Source organism: Myodes glareolus, chromosome 17 (genome assembly GCF_982192425.1).
Source record: "Myodes glareolus chromosome 17, mMyoGla1.1, whole genome shotgun sequence".
Classification (NCBI taxonomy): Eukaryota; Metazoa; Chordata; class Mammalia; order Rodentia; family Cricetidae; genus Myodes; species Myodes glareolus.
In genome coordinates, this window is record NC_142042.1 from 51473739 (window position 1) to 51497796 (window position 24058).

Here is a 24058-nt window from a genome sequence, read left to right on the forward strand (position 1 = left end):
GAAACTGGGCTGTTTGCTTTCTCGATGTTGAGTTTCTTGACCTCTTTGTACGCAGTGGATAACAATTCTATGGCAGCTGTACATGTTGTAGGTTGCCTGTTCATTCAATTCACAACTTCCTTCTTCATAAAGAAGGTGTATAGTTTCATGATGTCCTGTTGATCCACTATTGACCATTTTTCTGAGCGATTGAAGTCCTAGTCAAAAGTCCTTATCTTATCTATCAACTCCACTCTTTTCCTCTGGCATTGTCAGAGGAAAATGTTGACTCCTCTTTGAGAGTTTCAGGTCTCATATTGATTTCTTGATCCATTTGGAGGCAATTCTTATGCAGAGGGAGAGACAAAAGTTTTGTTTCATTTTTCTACATCCACATGCCCACATAGTGCCTTGTAAAAGGCAGTTTACAAGTCCATAGGCAACATCAGCTTAAACGGAGAGAAACTCAAAACAATTCCACTAAAATCAAGAACACAACAAGGTTGTTCACCCTCTCAATATCTATTCAACACTATAGAAAAATACTTTTGAAGTCTTATCTAGGGCAATAAGACAACTGAAGAAGATCAAGGGGATACAAACTGGAAAGAAAGAAGTCACGGTACCTTTATTTACAGATGATATGATAATATACATAAGTGACCCTAAAATTTTCACTTGAAGTCCAGGCATTGTGGCATAAGCCTTGCATCCCAGAATTTTGGGGACAGAGGCAGGTGGATCTCCGTGAGTTCAAGGCCAACCTGGTCTACAAAGCAAGTTCCAGGACATCCAGGATTGTTATCCAGAGAAACCCTACCTCGAAAAAAAAATCAACCCGGAAAATTCTACAGCTGATAGACACATTCAGCAAAGTTGTTGAATACAAAATTAACTTGCAGAAATCAGCAGCCTTCCTAAATACAAATTACAAACAGACTCAAAAAGGAACCAAGGAAACAAAAACCTCCACAATAGCTTCAAGTATCATAAAATACCTTAGGGTAACTCTAACCAAGCAAGTGAAAGACTTGTATAATAAAAACTTGAAGACATTGAAGAAAGAAATTGAAGAAGATATCAAAAATATGGGAAGATTTCCTATGCTCATTGATCAGTAGGATTAACGTAGTAAAAATGTCCTTCCAACCAAAAGCAATCTGCAAATTCAATGCATACCCCATGAAAATTTCAATACAATAAGGTAGGTGTCATGTTTCTTCAGTTGTAGAACCACACAAACTTTGATATACAATGACATCCTTCCAGCAAGATATGTTACTGCATAAAGCTTGTGGGAGTAACCAACCAATATTTGATTTGACCTAAAGCCTGTTCCACCAGATGAAATGCATACCCATACTGCTTGGATGACCAAAACTCAGACACTAGCTATCCCAGGGACCTAAGGGAAAATCTAAATACTACTGTTATACTAGAAAGAAAGTAAAAACAAAATGACTCCTGACATTCTGCTATAATGATAAATCAGCACTTTGCTCAGCCATTATCAGAGAAGCTTCCTCCCACAGAATATGGGAACAAATACAGAGACCCATAGCCAGACAACATACAGAGGGTGAGAGACCTTAGAACATCAATGCAAAAAAATCTCAATAAAATACTGGCAAACTGAATCCAAGAACACATCAAAAAAATCCATTACGATCAAGTAGGCTTCATCCCAGAGATGCAGGGCTGGTTCAACATACAAAAATTTATCAATGTAATCCATCATATAAATAAACTGAAAGAAAAATCCATATGATCATTTCATTAGAAGTTGAAAAAGCATTTGACAGAATTCAACACCCCTTTATGATAAAGGGGTCTTGGAGAGATTAGGGATACAAGGATGATACCTAAATATAATAAAAGCAATATACAGCAAGCCGACAGCTAACATCAAATTAAACTTAAAGCCATTCCCCTAAAATCAGGAACACGACAAGGCTGCCCACTCTCTCCATATCTCTTCAACATAGTGCTTGAAGTCCTAGCAATAGCAATAAGACAACACAAGGAGATCAAGGGGATTCGAGTTGGAAAGGAAGAAGTCAAACTTTTGCTATTTGCAGATGATATGATAGTGTACATAAGTGACCCCAAAAACTCTACCAGAGAACTCCTACAGCTCATAAATACCTTCAGTGATGTGGCAGTATACAAGATCAACTCAAAAAAATCAGTAGCCCTCCTATACACAAAGGATAAAGAAGTGGAGAGGGAAATCAGAAAAACATCACCTTTCACGATAGCCACAAATAGTATAACGTTTCTTGGGGTAATACTAATCAAGGAAGTGAAAAATAAGTCATTGAAGACAGAAATTGAAGAGGATACCAGAAAATGGAAGGATCTCCCATGCTCTTGGATTGGTAGAATCAACATAGTAAAAATGGCAATTCTGTAAAAGACAATCTATAGATTCAATGCAATCCCCATCAAAATCCCAATAAAATTCTTCACAGACCTTGAGAGAACAATAATCAATTTTATATGGAAAAACAAAAAACCCAGGATAGCCAAAGCAATCCTATACAATATAGGAACTTCCAGAGGCATTACCATCCCTGACATCAAACTCTATTACAGAGCTACAGTAATGAAAACAGATTGATATTGGCATAAAAACAGAGACATTGACCAATGGAATCAAATCAAAGACCCGGATATTAACCCACAAACCTATGAACACCTGATTTTCGACAAAGGAGCTGAAACTATACAATGGAAGAAAGAAAGCATCTTTAACAAATGGTGCTGGCATAACTGGATGTCAACCTGTAGAAGAATGAAAATAGATCCATATCTATCACCATGCACAAAACTCAAGTCCACATGGATTAAAGGCCTCAATATAAATCAGACCACACTGAACCTGATAGAAGAGAAAGTGGGAAGTAGGCTGCAATGCATGGGCACAGGAGACCACTTCCTACATATAACCCCAATAGCACAAACAACACTATCAACAATGAATAAATGGGACCTCTGAAACTGAGAAGCCTCTGTAAAGCAAAGGATCAGCTGAATGGTGTTGGAGTTTAGTCTTGGAACAACCCTGTGTTGATATAAGGATGAGGCATCTGAAGTGGTCCCAGTTCAGCTAGGGATATATACAACTTCTGTTATTGAGCTACTGAGCTCAAGAACAAACCTTCTTTAACCTTAAATGATTTTTGCTTCCAATCTTCCAAAGTCTGTGGAGAACACACAAAGATCTACAGATGGTCATTAAGTAGCAGAGGATGGGATCACTCACAATGAGAATGGGTGGTGCTCCATGGGACACCACACCATCTTCAGTAGAGAAAGATGTGTTTGCAGATAGGCAAGGGGGCCCTATCTGCAGTATGGGACACAGAGCACTATGCTGTCATGGGATATCTGGTAGGTGGGATTGCAGACTGGTTCTGGGGGGTTCCCTATTTGGAATTCTAGCATCCAGGGCTCTTGTAGTCCTAGAGTGATATGGAGGGTAGCTTGACTAGCAAGTGGATGGGCTTGACTCTGTGGTATCCCTACTTCGGGTTTCTTGTTGCAAGACTTCACACTGTCCCAGAGCAACATAATGAATGGTGTGGCTAGCAGAAAGTGGACAAACTGGCTCAGATGCCCCTACCTAGAGTTGTAGCCTCAGGATGCCATACTTTCCCCATAAAATGTTGTGAATGGGGAAGTTCCTACATGAGTTTCAGTTCTCATAATTCCTTATGTTCCTGGATCACTATTGTAAGTGGTGTGGAGGGCATGGGGAGGACAAACTGGGGATCCCAAACAGAGGTTTTGGGTTGATTCCATCCATTTTTGAAGAATGTATATTATAGAAACATAAATATACATGAGAAGACTCTGTCTGATCCTGTGGATGAGACCCAAATCCTCAAGATCTAATTAACTTTTTAATAATTTTTTGAGATTATGGTATAATTGCATAATTTTCCCCTTCCCTCTTCTCCCTTCAAATACTCACATGTACACTCCCTCTGCATTCTTTCAAAGTTATAATCACTTCTCTTGAACTGTTGATATATACATGTATTGGTATGTGTTTATTCAGATGTGCTCATAAGTGCATGAATAAAATATGCTCAATCTATATATCGTTACATATACTTTTGAGAGTTGACCAACTGGTTGGTGGACTCTTCCCTGGGAAATATTATTTCTCAGCATTCTTTAGCTGACCAGTTTTTTATCAGGGTTGAGGCTTCATGAGTTTTCCCCCATCCACATTATCATGTTTATTTGTGTCTTTCTTGTTCAGGTCATGTGTTTAAGAAGCCAGGTTTGTAAACTTCATTGATGTAACTTCTGACATTTCTAGAAGACACAATCTCACATCGAACATCCTGTTCCTCCAGCTCTTACAATCCTTTTACCCCCAATTTTGCAACAGTCCCTAAGCCCTGGGTGCAGAAATTGTGTTATAGATTATTAGTTAGGACTGGGCTCCACAACTTCCCACTTTGATTGACTGTGGTTCTCCACAGTGACTGGAAACCCAGTCAACTACCCAGGCCTTATGAAGTAAGGAATCTTGGAGGAGAACCTACAACCCCCACTTTAACCACCACTTTACTAACCCAGTAGAATTTCTAACTAAATTTTAAAGAGTTTCCTCATATCCACAGATAAACAAAGTCTTCACCCCCTCATCAGGGAAATTTCTCTTTTAATTAGACAGAAATCATTACAGAAAGTTCAGTTATTTTAGGAGAATCGATACTCTTTATTTTCAAATGAATCAAATGATTTAACTGGCCTGGATTCACAGTAACTCTGATGAGGAACAAGGAGGCCATACATTAGCCTACCACTTGAGTTCTGGGTTATCGCAGGTTATAAGCTGTACAAACAACACGGGCTAGAGTACATAACAGAATTCAGAGGAGGGAACATCATTGAATGATAAAGCCAAGATCTAACCTGAACTTTGAATTCTATGATTGAGGTAGAAAGCAAGACATGAAAAGATGTAACAGCTTGAGCAGAGGCATGTAAATTGTGTTGAGGTGTTAAGCACACCATTTTAACTAAAACAAAGTTAATATGAGACAGTAGTAGCAGATGGTGTTTGGGAAGACTGCAATGAATTAATTTCAATCTTTAAAACTCTCGAAATAATCAGGTAACCAATATTTTCTAGTAAAGGAGACATTTCAATACCCTCATCTTTATGTATTCAAAACTGAAAATCTTTTTCAACCTCTCCTGTATGTCAACATTAAGAGGGTTCTTAGAAGCCTGAGAAGGAACATATTGGGACCAATACATTCTTAAATAGATTTCTCTTATAACTGTCACTTGAAGTCATTCCAAAGAACAAGAGTAGGCATAATATTCAACATTCAAAATGTAGCCCCTACAGGGTGAAGGTTCATTAGCATTGACCACAAAAATTACAAGCAAATAATTCAAGGAAGAAAGGGGGTTTTAAAAAAGCAATTAACTCGTTTTCCTGTAAGAAACTTATTTTATGTCAGGGATGAAATAAGTTCAATAAAACTTAACTGCAACACCGGAACAGCTGCTGTGAACTTGGGAACTGCCAAAATCGAAATTAAGGGAATGAGTACTCCCTGTGGTGATTGCTTCTACCCGACTGCTAAAGCATATGTCACAGCTTTGTGATCGGGAACAGGAAGGGTGGTGGCAGTGAGATACTAAAGGAACTGAGTCAGAAGAGCAGGAAAGCTGGTGGCTTGCTGATTAGTCATATATACAGATCCTAGTAAACACTTTCCAGCTGGCAAACCTTGGGATTACCTGTTTAAAAGGCCAACTAGGGCCCCACTAAAGCACTGCTGAAGACATCATGACCAAGCTCCTTCTTGTCACAGGTGAGTTGGTAGTCAGACATAAAGACTCAGTGTTGCCTGGCTTCTTTTGTTCTCAGGATCTGACGACCAGGAGGCATCGTCACACTATGACTCTACGTACTATCATTCTTCTTTCACAATTTCAAAGTTTCTTCCATCATCTAATAAATTTTCCTAATCTCACGGGCTGTGATAACTATTCTGCCTTCATTGATGACACACATACAGCGTGAAAAGAGTCTCATTTTAACAATACTGTTCTGCTGGCTCCTGCTTTGTCCAGACTTTAATACTCCCCACTCATCTTCCTATACTATCTCCCTTACATTGGCATTATGTTTATTTACTTATATCCTGTAACAAACTTTTAAAGAAGATCAGTAGAAACTTAGATGCAGCTATCTTAGTCGTCTTTGTTCTTCTGCTTTCAGATTTATCCTCCACAGGTCTGCTGCATTGATGGAGTAAAAGTGTTCCTCATAGACAACCATAGAGATTTATACAGTAGTTACTTTGAGCCAAGTCATTGAAATCTTGCTCTAAACTTATGCTTTGTAAACTTTGTTAAGCATCAGAAACCTTCTCAGATGAACACTGAGGCTCAACTTGTAAAAGATTCACAAGTGATCTGGTTACACGATGATGGTTCAAGCCTATGATTTCAGCAATCAAGAGACATGAGAGCAGGTTCTCTACTTCAAGGCCCATCTGGGCTAGTTAGTAAGACATGCTGTCTCAAACCCTGCTCTGTTGATGCCAAAAAGAGGTACCTGGAACTTCACATCTTCATTCCTCTAGCAAGGTCTTCTCAAAGATGTTTCAAAAAAACTCAGATTGTGGTAATACTGTTCTCTGCTTTAGCAGATAGCTTGACTATTGGAAGGCTGGGTTCAAACTCTGAAAGGTGAAACATAGTCTAAAAGGGTGATTACTAAGTAAAGTAAAGTAACTTCAGACAGCACTAGTTCTGTGAATAAATAGACTTCACGTTCAGTAAAAATTAATTAGGACACAGAATTTGGACAAGGATGATCATTTCCATTTTCCAAAAAAAAATCGTAAGAGTAGAAAGAAATGTATACTCGCTGAAAACAACACCCCTTGAAATGGCTATAAAGTTTCACTGGGGCTGTTCTGTCTGTGTCTAGTAGGATGGCTTTCACTGTTTCAGAGTTTGATGCTCAATGGTTCAGGCAGATGTTTCACAGTGAATGTTTGTTTTCTCTTTCTCTAGGTTTGGCACTTCTGCTGAATTCTCAGCTGGGTATGTCATGACTTCAGGTTTTGTCGTTTACGAACATTTTCCCATCGTAAGCCTCAAATCTCTAAGAATTACTCCTAATGTGCTTTTCTTTTCATGATTTTTAAATTATACTCTCATATTACTTTATTTGGAAAAAATTACCAAGAGATAAAGCCATGTGGGGAAGAGATGGGTTCCCACTGTTGGGAGTAGACTGTGTCAGCTCAGCTCTCAGTGCTGCCCTCTGTGTGCCCACCTTAGCATTAACAAACCAGCTCCTGTAGAGCAGCTCAGAAGCAGTGGCGTGGCGTCTAACTGGTCTTCTAAACTTAGTCAAGATCCAGAAGCGAGCGCCATCGTTCTAATCATCAACTTCAAGTCAGTGCCTGATGTCTAAGTTATCATGTCTGGACTCAGGTTAAAGAGTCTTAGTACCAATTGTCCCCTCCCAGGTAGCAGGTGCCTGAGGCACAGCCAGGGAAAGAGGCAGGACCAAACCATCAACAGAGGTCACTGCCACCTACAGCAGGCCCCTGTTCTTATTTACCTTCCACAGGTTCTTCCTACCAGCTGATGTGCTACTATAATAATGTGGCCCGGAACAGGCCAGGACTGGGAAGCTTCAGTGCTGCTGATATTGACACCTGCCTGTGTATTCACCTCATCTATGCCTTTGCCAGTATGCGGAGCAACAGGATCACCATGAGAAGCATGAATGACTTGGCTGACTACCAAACTTTAAACACCCTAAAACGCAGGTCAGAGAATGGCAGAGTTGTCCGATTTTGTGTCTCTTGGGTCAATAGTTGCCACGTATTAATGTTTCTTTAAATGTAGCTCAGAATCCATGAGTTTGAGATGAGGAGGCAGCCAATCTCATCGGTTCTTACTGCCATCAATTACATATGATTATTACATAAGACATGAATTTTGAATGCACCTACATTTTATATGGTTCATGACCTTACTAGCATATTTTTACTTCACACACTTAACTTTTTCATGATGAATGTCCTTTACATAAAGATTTCTTGAACATTTTTCCTGTCTCACTAAATACTTTACTACAATATTCTCAGATTTTTTCAATTTTTTAATTGAATAAACTCTTCTCTCATGCAATACATCTTGATCACAGTTTTACATCTATCTTCTCCCCCCTTATCTCCCATATCTCTACTCTCCCTCAGATCCATTCCTCCTCTGTTTCCTCAGAAAATAACAGGCCTCCAAGAGACAACAGTCAAACTGGACAAAGCAAGAAACAACAAGACAAGGTGAAAGCCCTCATATAGAGACTGGACAAGTCAACCCAATAGGAGGAAACCAGTCCCTAGATCAGGCAAAAGAGTCAGAGATACACCCACAAGAAACACCAAGCTAATAGTCATAACATATATGTAGAGAACCTGGTGAAGACCCAAGCTGGCCTGTTCTTGTTGCTTCAGTCTCTGTGAGACCATGCGAGCCCTACTTAGTTGTTCAATGGGTCATGTTCTTTCTCCTGCTGTCCTTGATAACCTCTGACTTCTTTAATCTTCCCTACCCATCTTCCTGGGGGCTCCCTGATATCTCTTAGGGAAGGAATTCAATGGATATCTCCATTCTTAGACTCTCTCTCTCTCTCTCTCTCTCTCTCTCTCTCTCTCTCCTTCTCTCTCTCTCTCTCATAACTGGTGGTGGTTCTCTGCACTTGCTTCTATCTGCTGTCTCTCTGATAACAACTGGATAAGGCACCAGTCTATGGTCTGTAAGGATAGAATATCATTGGAAATCATTTCAATTTCACTGATTTAATTTTTTTTGATCAATCATATCTGGTTCTACCTTAGGCCTCTGGACTGTCTAGTCTCTGGTTCCTGGCCATCCAGGCAGTGGAAGATATAGACTCACTCTCATGGGATAGGCCTCAAGTTAAACCAAACATTGGTTGGCCACTTTCACAAGTTCTGTGCCAACATTGCCCCAGCATATCTTGCAGGCATGGCAGATTGCAGGTAGAAGGTTTTATGACTGAGTTAGTGGGCAGATTTCCCTTTCCATAGCTTACAGAGTATCTTCTCAAGTCAAAGAGACTAGATCAAGAAGATGAATGCTCCCTGCAGGCATCAACTTGAACTCTCTACATCCAATGAGCTGTGTAGATGTTGCCCTTGGCAATGAGACCCTGATGTCAGTTTGCAGAGAAGACCGTCTTTTTTACTAGCATCAACCTGGATTGCTTAGGGATTTCCATAGGACCCCTTAAGTCAAAAACTCAACTAAATGTGAATTTTTATTTTATGCATATGGATGTTTTGCCTGCACATATGTCTATGTACCACATGCATTTGGTGCCCATGGAATTCAGAACACTGAATCAGATCCTCTGAAACTGAAGTTACACATAGTTGTGAGCTGCCATGTGGATGCTGGGAGCTGAACCCAACTCCTTTGGAAGAGCAGCCAGTGCTCTTAACCTCTGAGGCATTTCTCCTGCCCATGATATTTTTAACCAAAATATTTCCAGTATTTTTTCCAATGCAGTCCCAAAAACCACTGTTCTATTTTCTGTTTTTGTTCTCAACAAGTTCAAATAGCTCTGATCCCACTTATAAGTCTTATTATGTGCTACTTGCCTTTCAGTGTGTTGTTTATTTCACTTAATATGTCCTTCAAATTCACAAACATTTCAAATGATGGGTTTCATTATTTTATATCTGAATAATTTATATTGTATATATAATACATATTTTTATCCATTCGACTATTGATGGACACTTAATGGGATTCCGTATCTTGGATCTTACTATTCAATGTTAATGAATACTATTGAGCGCTATACCTTCAAAACACTGATTTCATTTTCTTTGGATAGTGGTGTTGATGAATCATGTGCAATCTGTGTGTATTTTGTGAGGTATCTACACAGTGCTCTCTCTAGGGCTTTTTACATTTACATTGCAGTGATTTCTTTATACATCCTTGAGAACATTGGTTACCTTTCATCTTTTCCTATTAGCCATTCTAACAGGTGTTAGGTGATGTGTCAGCACAGTTCTATCCTGAGTATCTCTGATTGGTAATGATGTTCAGGGTATCTGTGTGTGTTCGTTTTCTTACACCTCTTAGACGTTTACCTTCTGTGAGAAATGCCCAGTCAGACTTTTTTCTCATTTGTCAACGGTTATTTCTCTTCCAGTTTCTGCTTTTTTTAATGCTAACTCCTTATTAGATGCGTGGATTCCAAATATGTTCTCCCATCCTAAAGTTCATGGGTGTTTTCACTCATTTTCATGTATTTTGAAGTTATCATACAAAGTAACTGGTTTCATTATGGCAAGTCACACATTTCTGTCATAATAGTTTGTATATATTTATTCATGTCCTCCCTCCTCCTCTCTCTCCTTTTCCCTGCCTTTCTCTCTCACTGATCTTTCCCCGCTAAGAAGTTACCTTCTACTTTCACGACACATGTCTTCTGCTATTTTCCTTCTTCTCTGTCCCTTAAATTCCTTTCCTATCCTCACAGTCCTCTTTCTGTTTTTTCTTTGTCCATTTACCTGTGTCTGTGTGTTTATATGCCTGCATTTATGTTCATGAACACATGTGTGTGTGATCAATTTCTGCCTTCTGAGGCTGGAATTACAGACAAACCACCATGCCTGCCTGGCATGTATACGTTCTAGGGCCCAAACTCTCATAGTCTCGTCTTTACACTTCTTTGCAATTGCTTTAAAAACCTATCCATCTCCTCAACCTCAGTCCTATTTTAACACACACACACACACACACACACACACACACACACACACACATCTAGAACCCACCACATATTAGAGAAAATGTGAGACAGAAAATCTAATTTCTTAGATTTTTGCAGTTAGGATAAAAGTGGATCGTGCCATAAATATCTATCCTGGAGCACATAAAGCAGGATATGTTCAAACAAGGATATTAACATTTCTAATTTAAGTCATGGAAACTCCTGTTATATAAAATTATTAATGTTAAAAATTTATAGATCAGTTATATGGCTTTTTATATGAGTGCTCATATCCCTTTTTGGGCTTCTTGAGACAGGGTCTCTCTGTGTACATTCCTGGCTTTCCTGGAACTCACTCTGTAGACCAAGATGGTCTTAAACTCACCTGCCTCTGCCTTCCAAGTGAAGGGATTAAAGGCATGCACCCCCACCACCCAGTTATTATATTTCATTATTAAAAATTTTAAATGTATTTGATCATATTCTTCCCTTCCCCAAAGTCCTTCTAAAACCTCTCCCCATCCCCACCCACCCAACTTTAAGTTCTTTCTCAAAAAAAAAATAATAATAATGCCAGGTGGTGGTGGTGCATGCCTTTAATCCCAGCACTCGGGAAGCAGAAGTAGGCAGATCTCTGTGAGTTCGAGGCCAGCCTGGTCTACAAGAGCAAGTTCCAGGACAGGCTCCAAAGCTACAGGGAAACCCTGCCTCAAAAAATCAAAAAAAAAAAAAACTACAACCCTCCCCTGCCCAGAAAGCAACAAAATAAAACAACACCCAAAAATATCAAACTGTAAAAAACAAAAGCTCACACAAAATTACTGCTGGTTCCACTATACAATGGTCAACTACACATAAACTTGAGTTCTATATTGGGGTGGTTGATATACTCAGTATTTCTCTGTTAGAGAAAACTGATTTTCCCTCTCCAGCAAGTATAATGACATCTCAGTTGTACCTTTACCCTAGCAGCTAGGTTTTCATTAATTCATTCTCTTTAATATAAAGTGTAAAACAAGATAAGACAAAAACTACATCAAAGTTGGACGGGGAAGTCCAACAGAAGGAAAAGAGGACAAGAGAAGGCACAAGAGCCAGACTCCCATTGGTTTGCACACTCAGGAACCCATAAAAACATTAAACTCAGAGGGCCTGGTGCAGTCCCAGGCAGGTCCTGTGCATGTTTCTTCAGCCTCTGTGAGTTCACATGAGAATTCACTCAGGTTGAAGGTCTTGTTTTCTTGGTGTCCTCCATCCCCTCTGGAGTTTACATTCTTTCCACCTCCTCCTCTATAGGGTTTCCTGTGCTCTGAGGAGAGGGATTTGATGGAGACATCCCATTTAGAGCTGAGTGCTCAAAGTCTCTCACTCTCTGCATGATGTTTGGCTGTGGTCTCCACTATTTTCTCCCATCTGCTTTGGGAATAAGTTTCTCTGATGACAGCTGAACAAGGCACTGATCTACACAAGTATAGCAGAATATCATTAGGAGTCATTTTATCACGCTGGGTTTTTTTTTCCTTTTTTAGACCAATATTAATTGATTTTACCCCAGGTCCCTAAGCTATCTAGTTTCATGTTCTTGGTCAACCAGCAGTGTTTGGTACGGATCTCATGACAGGGCCTTAAGTAGATCCATTATCAGTTGGTTACTCCCACAAACTCTGAACCCACAAACTCTGAACCACCATTGCCTTAGCCTTTCTTGCAGGCGGTACACCATTGTAGATAAAGAGTTTGTGGCTGGATGGGTGTTTACATTTCTCTTTTGAGAGTGCACAGAGTACATTCTTGTACTAAAGATGCTGGAACATGGGGAGTGAAGGCTCTACATAGGCACCAGCTAGATATCTCCATGTTCAATGAGTTGTGTAGGTGTTATCTTCAGCAATGAGGTTTTGCTGTCAGTTTGTGGAGAGCAACCTATATAGCCTTCACAATAGCCCTTTTAGGACTTCTTTGGCCAGAACTCAATTAGATGTAACTGAATCCTGGTACTGGAAGCTTTGTTTAGAGACAAGAGATGGTCAGTTGGGACTCCCCCTTATTTAGCAATTTCATTTAAATTCCTTCACATATGTATACATTTCAAAAAATTTATACTGTATTAGATTTCCATACTACCCCTCAAAATGCCCCTTAATTTTAACTATCTCTCCCTTTATTCCCTTCCACAACTTCTTCTTTCCCTCCACTCCCCTACCCTCCCCATGTGATCCTCCCATTCCAGCATCCCCATACATCCATAACTCTCTATGTTATTTTCCTTTACTAATGAGATCTGTCTGTTCTGTCTAGTCCCTTGCTCTATGCCTTCCCTCTGTGAGTCTATGGACTGAGGATCTGAGTTTTATCCTGTCATAGCTTGGTATCATTAACTTCACATCTAATATCTACATATAAGCAAATACATACCATATTCATCTTTCTGGATCTGAAGTACCTCACTCAGGGTGATTTTTTTTTCTGGTTCCATCTACTTGCCTGAAAATTTCATGATGTCTTTTTTTAACTCCTGATTTTTTTAAACTCATTATTTGGTTGCCTCTGTCTGTCTCTGTCTCTTTCACTCTCTTCAGAATCATTTCACAGTTAATTCTTGAATTTGTTGTCTTGTTTTTGCCCAGACCACTCTCAGAGGGCTCCCCTCATATTTTCTTCTAGTAGTTTGATAGTCTTGTGTTTAGCTCTTTAATCCACTCTGAGTTGATTTTAGGATATAGTATGCAACATCAGCCCAACTATATGGTTCTTCTGCATGTGGACAACATGGTGCATTTCTAGTACACTTTTGATACACGATGCTGACCCTTCTGGTCTAGGAGCTATGTGTTAAGTAGCAAGGACTTAGACAATTGTCACATCACTGATACCGTTAGCATGTGAAAAATAGGGGCTATGTTTCTTCCTTTCCTTGTTCTTTGGAGAGTTTGTGGGGAGAGGAAACTCCAAACAACCTCAGTTACTTATATCAGAAAACAAGAAGTGGAGGATATTAGACTTTAGACATCATTTAGCTCACAAATCAAACAACTTGATGTATTCAGATAGAGTTCATCTTTGTGTAAAAACAAAATAAGGCATCATATCCAGTAACTAGCAGATTCATTAAGTTCAACCACATCAGCAATAAGGAAGACCTAGGTACTTCTCCCTGTGGTGAAGGCACTGTCATGAGTGTAGTTACATGAACGTGTACTGTAATCCCAAACTGGAAAGAAACTACTTAACCAGGCTTTTTTGCCAAGTGTAGTCCATATAATTCTGGCAACAAAACTACATGGACCATTTTTAAAAAAACAAACAAAACTCACAAACGCACACACTTATCCCATCACACATAATCAAAATCTCCAAGAAAGGTGCAATAAACCTAGAATTTAATGTCCTCTCAAAACCCCTATGAATTATTCCTATAGGAGCAAGGTTCATAGTCAGTATCTCAAGAACGTTTGTAATTCTAACCTGACAAATCTCTACTAATTGTGAAGGATGCTGGAAAAAATAATAATATTCAAATGATGTTTATCATTCTATTCAAGAGAAGAGAATATGAGCTAACTATACTTTTAAGTTATAGACACCATAATTATTGTTAGTCACTACCCTAAAAGAACAATGCACAATTTTACAATTCAGAGTTTCCTTAGAAAGAAAGATAGAAAGGAAGGAAGGGAGGGAGGGAGGGAGGGAGGGAGAGAGAGAGAGAGAGAGAGAGAGAGAGAGAGAGAGAGAGAGAGAGAAAGTTAGCTTATGGTAATGGAAGGAAATTGTGCTTTAGTGTGTCATATCTTGTCAGGAAAACACCAAATAATATCAGTTGCATTACCTAAATGGGGGAACCTATGGATTTTAAAATCGTTCTTTATCTTTTGCTTTTAAGGAACACCCAACTGAAAACCCTCCTGGCCATTGGAGGCTGGGACTTTGGACCTGCCCCGTAAGTGCTCTCTAGAAAGCCACTTGTTCATTTACTATTGAAAGCAAGCTAGCCCAACCAGCCTCTTTTGCTGTACTTCACAACATCAGAGGTGCTGAAGGCATCCACTAAGTGACTGTGTTAATGTTAAAAATTAACTGGAACCTTACTTCTAAGCAGAACAGTTGGCAAGATTACTATGTTGTCAAACTTTAAACTCAAATGGTATTCAAGTACAGAACGCTTTGAGCAACAGTTTCCTGCTTCCAAAGCACTTCTATCTAAAGTATTTCAAGGTCACAATGGCTTGAGAAGGCATTGTACAATGTTTTTGTCTTTTGTATATGGAAAATTAAAAGTCTTCTCTTAAATAAGACTTCTTTGAAAGCACATGAACTAGAAGTGTGTTTGGTAAGTTAACATGGCCAGATATCTTTAAAAATGATAATTTTGGAATAGTTCAGTTGGGGATAACAAAACAAAGAACATGCTGAGTCCTGAGGCAAGCAAAAGTAGTGATTGCAAAGGAAGGCTGGGGCAAAATAGAAACAAGTGTTCATCAGGTTGAAGCATCCTAGTGAAGGCACAGAGGTAGAATTTGGGCTGTAAAGTGTTTTTATTCCAGTGTGTTAATATTATACAGGCCTTACCATGCCCTTTTTTTTTTTTTTTTTTTGGTCTCTGTCAGGTTCAGCGCCATGGTCTCCACTCCTCACAACCGCCAGACTTTCATTAGCTCAGCCATCAAATTCCTGCGCCAGTATGGGTTTGACGGGCTGAACCTGGACTGGCAGTTCCCTGGATCTCATGGGAGCCCTGCTAAAGACAAGCATCTCTTCACCGTCCTGGTGCAGGTGAGGAAAGCAGGAAAAGGAGGAAGTGCCTTTAGTCCTGGAAGATTCAAAGTCTGTTCTTTCTGAGTAGAACAGGGTGGTACACAGTAAAACAAACTCAACTGAATTGAGACGTACAGAACCTTAGCATTGCAAAGATCCTCCTGTATTAAATACCCCTTCAACAAGTTGCATTCCAGACATATCACATCATTTTAGGGATGATGATTCATATTCACATTTAATACACATTTTAATTCTTTGTGAATATCACATATTGTATTTTGATTCTATCTTCCTCTCCCTCATCTTCTCCCGATTTTCCCTATTCTGTATCTACTTAGCTTTGTGTAATTTAAACACACACACACACACACACAATTTCAGTTAGTGCTGTCCATGTACTCTGGGTTAGATGGCTATCTGCTGGAGCATGTCCTAGCTATCAGAGGCCACACCCTTAATTAAAGCTAACTGCTCCTGGAAACTGTTAATTACCAATAATTCCTTCACTAGGGATGGAACTTCTTGACCACCTCCCCACTCCATGTTAGTATTTTGTCTGGTTGAACTTGTACAGATCTTTCTGTATTAAGTGCTCTATAATAAAAGTACCATAAGCATTATGATATTCATTCTACCGATAAGTAACTAAGGATATATCATAACTGCCTGTGTTACCTGACAACAGAGTTCAATGCCAGAATGATTATATAAGACAATCTGTTGTTATCAGAGTAACACACGCTCTGTGGCACATATTGGTTTAGGCTTAAAATAAGAATAAGGCAAAACCTGTAGCTTTAAACAACATTCAGTATGAGTCAGAATGCTGAAACTTAACCAACAGTTGCAGACACAGGATTAGCATAAATACCAAGAAACCCAGAGAAGTTCGTGTGAAGCATGAACAGAAAGAGCCTAACACAGTAAGTGATACCTAATCTTAGTCTTGGGAAACCATTAGCGCTGTCCAATTAGGTCAGAATGGGCAAGTCACAAAGACACAGAGACCAGTGACTAAATGATTGTGAGAAAGAGTGTGAGTTTGCACAGGTAGCCATAGCCTGATCATGCGGGTCCTTTAGCTAAAGATTGGGAATTCTCCCTCTAGATAATTGGGAATACTGTGAAGGATTATACACAGTGGAGAAACAGTGGCCAAACTTTTGGTTTTGACTTACTGCTCTGACATTAAACACAAGCAAGGAGAGTCAGCAGGCAAAGTTCCAGGGGACGCCACTGATGTAAATTAAGGGACAGGTGATCACGGGAAGCAATGCTTTCTCACTGAGGGAAGGAGGGCGTACACAACGGGACCTCTGAATATAGAAACCGGTAGGACCTGGGGATAAATTTATAGTAGAAAGCAATAGAAGATCCACAGTTTCCTGACTTAAAGAGCTATTTGGGCAGAAGTGGGTTGGTTAAGGCGATAAATACAGCAAAAAAGTGAATTCGGAGTGGGAGAACTGAATCCTTTACATCCGAACATAGGGACTGGGATAGGTCTGAACGGCCAGATTGCATTGGATGAATACATATCTAGGGCTCACGGGAAAGGACTCAACTTGATGGACTGGTGTCATCAGCAAGAGGGGTGGTCACCAAGCAAAAATGAATAGGTTATGAAGTCAAAGATGACAAACGGCTTTTAATTTATTCCATTCTTTACTTCTATTTTCTACTCGTTTTTGGCAGAATCTCTACACTGTCCTATATCCACCGTGATAGATTATTCCCATATGGCACCATATACTAGATCGTCGGGCAGCCTCTGGAGAGTTTTAGCACTGAGTCTGCCAGCTTACTTTTGCCCAATAGCTCTAATTGTCAGATTCAGTAACTCCATTCCTTTATCTTTATTCATATTTATTCTTTGGTAATATAGTGCATAAATCATTGTACTTAGATCATATTCATCACCTCCCACACCGCTACCCACTTTCAATTCTCCCCAGACTTCCCTCATTCCACGCCCAACTTTCAGGGGCTATTTACATGGGTGTATGGCGCCATCTACTGGAGGATGGACAAACTACCATGTCCCTAACAACCGAGGAAAACTGATTCTCTTTCCCTCTGTTGCCTAAGGGTGAGACCTCCTGAGACCCTTCCGGCTCCATACTCTGCTGATTGGCTTGATCTTGTGCGTCTCGTACGTTCGTGGGTGCAGCAGTCCCATCGTCGAGATTATTTCTCAGCAATCTTCCCCAACCTCCGGCTCCACTTTTTCTCCAATGTTCCCTGAGCATTGGGGAAGTGGGGTGTGATCCGGATAGCCTCTTAAGAGCAGAACGCTTTCCACCAGCTGTCAGTCTGTATTAACTGCCGCTTGCTGTGTAAAGAAGCTTCCCTGGTGAGGGATGAGAGTTGCAGTGGTCTGTGGGTACGAGGAAAAGTTAATTAGGAGGCAGTTCAATACTATTTTCCTTAGGAAAACAGTATTTTGCAGGTCCTGTTACTCCCCAATTCACAGATTCTTGGCTAGATTTCCTTACAGTACCAGTAGTGTATTCCCCTCCTTAGAACAGGACTTGAGTTCAATTAGAACGGTGTTGATTTACCCCATAACATCCATGCCTATACTGCACTAGCTGACATATCTTTTCAGGTCACTTGTCACTGGATCATAGCTGGCACAATTTTTGATGGCTTTTCTTCCCCCCACCAGCCTTCACAGGGCCTTCTGGTCTAAGGAAACTAGCCTACAGGGAGGGAGGTTCCAGGTCAGCACCAGACTGACTTCTCTATATTCTATGATCAAAGTGTGTCATGCTCTTAGCGATAGCATCTCTCTGTCAAGTTCTAGTCGGTAACCAACAGCAATGGTAACAGCCTGCATTGTCCTAGGGTTCTCTGGGATCCACTGAGCAACAACTTGAAGACCTGGATCCCACATCTGGCACTGGGTTTTTTGTTTGATAACCTATGGCTTCTGGGAGGAGCCTTACACAACACCCATATAGGCAACTCCAGTTAAGCTTTTTCACTAAATGTATTTTAGGAAGCTTATAAAATGGGAGGTTTCCCTATGATCTTATCAAACATTCTTAGTAAGTTATCCTTCCTCTTACTCCTATTGTACTCTCCGCTAACATCCCACTCCACACTTACCCCTCCCCATTATTCCCCAACAACTATTTGTTGTCTATTATCCTATCCTCACTCACTCCCTTAAACTCTGTCTTTTTTCCCAATGTCCCAATGGCCCCTTTCCAGTTTCCTGGCTTTTGCAGGCTCGCTCTCTCTCTCTCTCTCTCTCTCTCTCTCTCTCTCTCTCTCTCTCTCTCTCTCTCACGATAAGGTTTCTCTGTAGCTTTGGAGCCTGTCTTGGAACTCACTCTGTAGACAACGCTGGTCTCGACCTCACAGAGATCTGCCTGTCTCTGCCTCCCGAGTGCTGGGATTAAAGGCATGTGCCACTACTGCCTCACATGTTATTTCTTTCTTTAATTGAAGCATACCTCCAGGCAAAAAGTTAGAGATCTTTGCACTACAACAGCACAATATAAAATCACATACCTTGCAATATACGGGGTTAATATTTCAAGACAGCTCTAACACCTTTCTTATAATGCTCTTCATCCAGTAAAATGTCCTGGTCACTTGACCACAAGCACACAGAGCAATTTCTGTGAGCATTCTGTTGGGAGATGACCAGGTACTCTGAAACAAGGCAATTATAAGAGATAACCCCAATACATTATCTCTTGTATGAAGATATACAAGAGATTCATTATATACTTGTATGAAGTATATTCATACAAGATGAAAGTCACGTAAAGTAGAGGTAGATTACCATCTGGCACTAAATTGCACTTGGTACCCAACCATTACCACCTTCTCCCTTAGTTAACTGTGCATTTCATTCAATCAGGTATTGGTCTTATGATAAACTTCAGTTAGTCGAAAATGGAAAACCTTTCTCTACTGCTGGAAGCTAGATTTAGGGAACTGCAGCAAGGGCTGCTTCAGAATGTGGCGATGGTGGCAAAGCTCTCAGTCATTTGGGATCTAGAGTTTGGATGAATAGCTAGTAACTTTAGAGGGGACATAATAAAGTCCTAAACCCCATAAATATTTAATGGCTCTTAACACCATCTGTACTACTGCCTTTATTGAGATAATGACAGAAACATGTAAAACAAAACGGGAAAGTACTTTTTAAAAATATACACTTATTAGAAGAGCTGAAACGAATTTGTAATGTTCTCTACTGTACGTTACTATTCTGTAGAGAATGCTTGAAGCTTTTGAAGAAGAAGTCTTTGAGAGCAGTAGACCCAGGCTGATGATCACTGCCACGGTAGCTGGTGTTGTGTCCATCATCCAGTCTGGCTATGAGATCCCCCAGCTGTCACAGTAAGTGGTCTACCATGTTCAGGAATACTTGAGGGAATGTAAGCAACAGATCTTCATCCTTGGGGTGTTTTGTTGCACATGGTCTTGGTTTATAGGCTTCGAAAGTGCACATTTTCCTGGCATAGGTATGACAAATGATCATCAGAAATTATTTAAACAGCATCCTTCATCCACAGCTTCTTAGACTACATCCAGGTCATGACTTATAATCTCCATGGCTCCCAGGATGGCTACTCTGGGGAAAACAGTCCCCTCTACAAATCCCTAAATGACACCGGCACCAACACCTTCCTCAATGTGGTAAGACCCTACACAGATGCAAATGCAGACGGGAAATGGTCCAAATCATGAGAGATTCATCACAAAATTAAAAAATCAAATTTTGAGTATGCAGTGTTCTTGTATACCTCCTTTGCTACAACTTCAGTGAAGTATTTTGGAAAAAAACTAATAAATTTTCAATATATAATTTGAGCAGTTAGAACAGGGAACTAACATAAGCAAGCACAGGGCACCAGCTACCTAAGGCCTACAGCTAACTTACGCCCCTGCAGGACTACATCATGACCTACTGGGATGAAAGTGGAGCATCTCCTGAGAAGCTCATTGTTGGATTCCCGGCATATGGACAAACCTTCACCCTGAGTGAACCCTCTAGCACTGGAATTGGTGTGCCCACTGCTAGCTAGTGCTGGGGCACTAGGACCCTACACAGAGGAATCTGGCATCTGGGCCTATTATGAGGTCAGTACATTGTCTATAAAGTTCTCTGCAAATATTAGGCCCAGTGCTGGGCTTGTTGCCCAGAGGTTGAGGAATAGAAATCTGCTGAATTTGAATGTTCATTATGTCCAGTATCCATCTGCTCTAAGCAGAGTATTGATGTGGGGTCTCCCTCTGTATGCTGTGAATATGTTTTATTACCATTGGTTAATAAAGAAGCTGCTTCAGCCTATAGCATGGTGGAATATGGCCAGGCTGGAAGAGAGTAGAAGTCAGAGAGACATCATGTAGCTGCCTAAGGAGACAGCTGCCAGTCAGAACCTTACCAGTAAACCACAAGCCTCGTGGTAAAATACAAAATAAAAGAAATTGGTTAATTTAAGATTTAAGAGTTAGTTAATAAAAATCCTGAGCTAATAGACCAAGCAGTGATTTAATTAATATAGTTTCTGTGTGACTATTTGGAGTCTGGGAAGCCAGGAAACGAACGAGCCATCTCCATCAACAGAGTATCATTTCAAACTCTTAAAAGTTTGTACATATAGAATATATTTTTAAAACTGAGGAGTTAACAATATATAATAACCCTTCATGCAACAGACAAGATTCTTAAGTTTATTTATATGGATAAATAAAGTGATAAATGGACATATGCCCCATATTGCTACAGACTCTAAAATGTCAACCCTATAACATGGACAGTAAACGAGCATTTGAAAACAGCATGAGATGAGGGTGTTGCTCTGTGGTCTAGCTCTTGCCTTAATGAGTATGGCTCTGGGTTCCATCTCTAGTACCATACATTTTAAAGATGTATCATATGATATGTCATGAATATTTCTGTCTGCTATGGGGCAGTATATATTAAGCTGCAATATCAGCTTTCAGAATTCAGAGGTAAAGGGGTCAATAGTTTGAATGCTGGGCTATAAACTGAGACTCTACCAAAAAGCAAATAAATAATTAAAAACATGGGCTGTGAATGAAGTTCAGTTGCAGAGTACTCTTGCAGCATGAGCCATACCATGAGTTTCATCCCCAGAACCACAAAAGGAAAACTATCTCAAACTTCATGACTCCAAATAAAAGCCACTGGAAAACACCCCCAGATACATATATTAAAGGAAGAAAAAATAAAGTGTGTTTTTCTCTCTAGCATGACACAATATTTAAAGGATTATTATCTCGTGACTTTTAAAGATTTGCACCTTCTTGGATGATGGAGCCACTGAGGCCTGGGATGCTGATCAGGAAGTACCTTATGCCTATCAGGGCAACGAATGGGTTGGTTATGACAACGTGAAGAGCTTTCATATCAAGGTAAAGTCAGTCCCATGGGAGGTCTGAGAGCCCAACCCTGGGCTTCAAGAAATCAAATGACTATTATCCTCTATCCTTAAACAGGCCGAATGGCTTAAGCAGAACAACTTGGGAGGTGCCATGCTATGGACCCTGGACATGGATGACTTCACCGGTGCTTTCTGCAACCAGGGACAGTTCCCTCTAACGTCGGCCCTGAAGAAAGCCCTCAGAGTGCACAGTCAAAGTACGTAACACCAGGGATATGCAAACATCCCCCCATCAACTCAAGGGGAGTCTTGGCATGCTTGTGTCTATTGCCCACGGAGACTCTTCCCACTTCATCTCATTGCTCTTGTCCAAGTGCCAGTCTCTGAGCTTTTACAAGCCATCAACTTCCATGCCAATAGGATAGCTTTAGGGCAAACCAAGCATGCCTGGAAGCAGGGTCCTGATCTCCTAAGTCTTTGCGATGTGCAACAGTCTACAGAAATTGTGCTGGCCATCACCACAAGCATCTGTGTCTCTATGGGGCTGTGCTTTGATGTCTCACTTACCCCTCTCTGGGGAGATTTAACAGGAAGGCTCAACAGTTCTCTCCTGTCACTATACAGATTGTTTTTTATATTGAGGCATTTTTTACCTGATCTTTAAAGCTTCTTACTTTACATAGTAGGTACTCAGCAAGTATGTTTCAATGAGTTATATAGAAAAAATATTTATTTTCATTCCAAGTCCAGCTGGCTTTGAGGTAAGATAGGAGGACCGAGAAATGTGTAAGAACTTGTATTGATATCACTTCTTAAATCCTGAGCATAGAATTATCCTCCGATCTAAGCCCCAGTCAAGGCCACCATGTCCAAACTTTTATTCACCTCCAGCAGAAGCCTGCCATTGCATGAGGGTCCCTGCTCATCACGTTGTGCTGTGTTTCTCAGTTTTGCATGGCCTCTGTTTCAGACCTTCGGCAAGTAAATCTCCTCTAGACAGTGGAGGTAGGAGCTGGAAGACAGACACTGAGGCAGTAGATTCTGTGTCAGCTGGGCCAAGAGAATAATCAAAAAGTCTTCTGTCACTGCCCAATTGGAATCTCATCCCAGCACAATTTCCAAACGGACCTTCTCCTCAAAGCAACCTGTGATGAAGAAACTAGTCTTGGACTTGTCCATATCAGTTTTTCCCAGGACTCTGAAGTCTCTTTTGCTCCTTACGAAGGACATCTTGAATCTACCTAACAAACTAAAATAAAATCAACAGTCAAAACATGAGCTCCCTTGGGGGGGTTTTGCGGTTTGGTGAAAACCTTTTCACAGTGTGGAAACGCCAGCTGCTTCTGGCGAAAGGTGGAAAGACTGTGAGAATGAAGTGGAGCCACCACCCTACCATCTTCGGTTTGCCTGTGTACATCTGCGTGATGGCTGAGGCTGCGGGAAGGAAATGATGAAACTGTTGGTGCTCAGGACAAGATGAGGACATTCACAAGGCAAGTCTGTAGTGTAGTGACCCTTTTCAGGAAGGAGCCACGGTGAGTGCTGAACTCGTGAGTATAAGCAGAGCAGCTTGTCTTGTCTAAGATCAGAAGCCCCGAACATCATCCTGCTTCTGCTGAAAGCCCAGGTGTTGTTTTAGTGCTTCTGGGATTGGTGGGTGTTCAGAGACTCATCATGGAAGGGCAGCGGATGCATCATGGGGTAGCTGCCCAGAATATAAACTAGCAGGAGCCTTTTTTGAGAACACGCACTGTACTTAAAACCATAGTGGGGGCTGACAGTTGCTGTCACCCCTCACATGGCTATCTGATTAACTGGTCATTAGACTCAATGGAGCAGATTAGATTATCACTTCCTGGAATTCACAACTGAGATTAACTCAGTTAATCTGTGGGTCTGTTAGCCACTAAGAGTGGCAGAATGTAAGCTCAGGGGCTGTAGAGAAATAAGGAAAAGAAAAAGTTACTCTAAGTGTGAAAGCTAGAATGTAACATCTAGTGCAAGCACTTGCCAACACCTTTATAGCTGCTGATTCTAGTTCCTTTATGAAGCCCACTGCACTTCTACCTTTAGAGTCTATAAGACTCCCCTTTGACTATGCAATCTTCCTTTGTTCCTTAAAACCCTCGCATGTCTC

General features: G+C 40.5%; 1 protein-coding gene and 1 long non-coding RNA gene across 2 annotated transcripts; one reads left to right on the forward strand and one right to left on the reverse strand.

Annotated features, from left to right (window-relative positions):
- Window positions 1–5705: 5705 nt before the first annotated feature.
- Window positions 5706–24041, forward strand: LOC125405689 (chitinase-like protein 3). The gene is given in 13 exon segments (XM_087897673.1): window positions 5706–5825; window positions 7039–7068; window positions 7604–7805; window positions 14676–14732; window positions 15400–15565; window positions 19785–19909; window positions 20086–20209; window positions 20464–20589; window positions 20591–20653; window positions 21833–21952; window positions 22037–22179; window positions 22872–22906; window positions 22909–24041. Coding segments are annotated over 13 exon segments (1296 nt in total). The 5' UTR covers window positions 5706–5800; the 3' UTR covers window positions 22989–24041.
- Window positions 17133–20642, reverse strand: LOC125405690 (uncharacterized). The gene is made up of 3 exons (XR_014997643.2): window positions 20482–20642; window positions 19070–20025; window positions 17133–17927 (listed from the first exon to the last, which is right to left on the reverse strand). It is a non-coding gene; the product is annotated as an uncharacterized LOC125405690 (long non-coding RNA).
- Window positions 24042–24058: the final 17 nt, after the last annotated feature.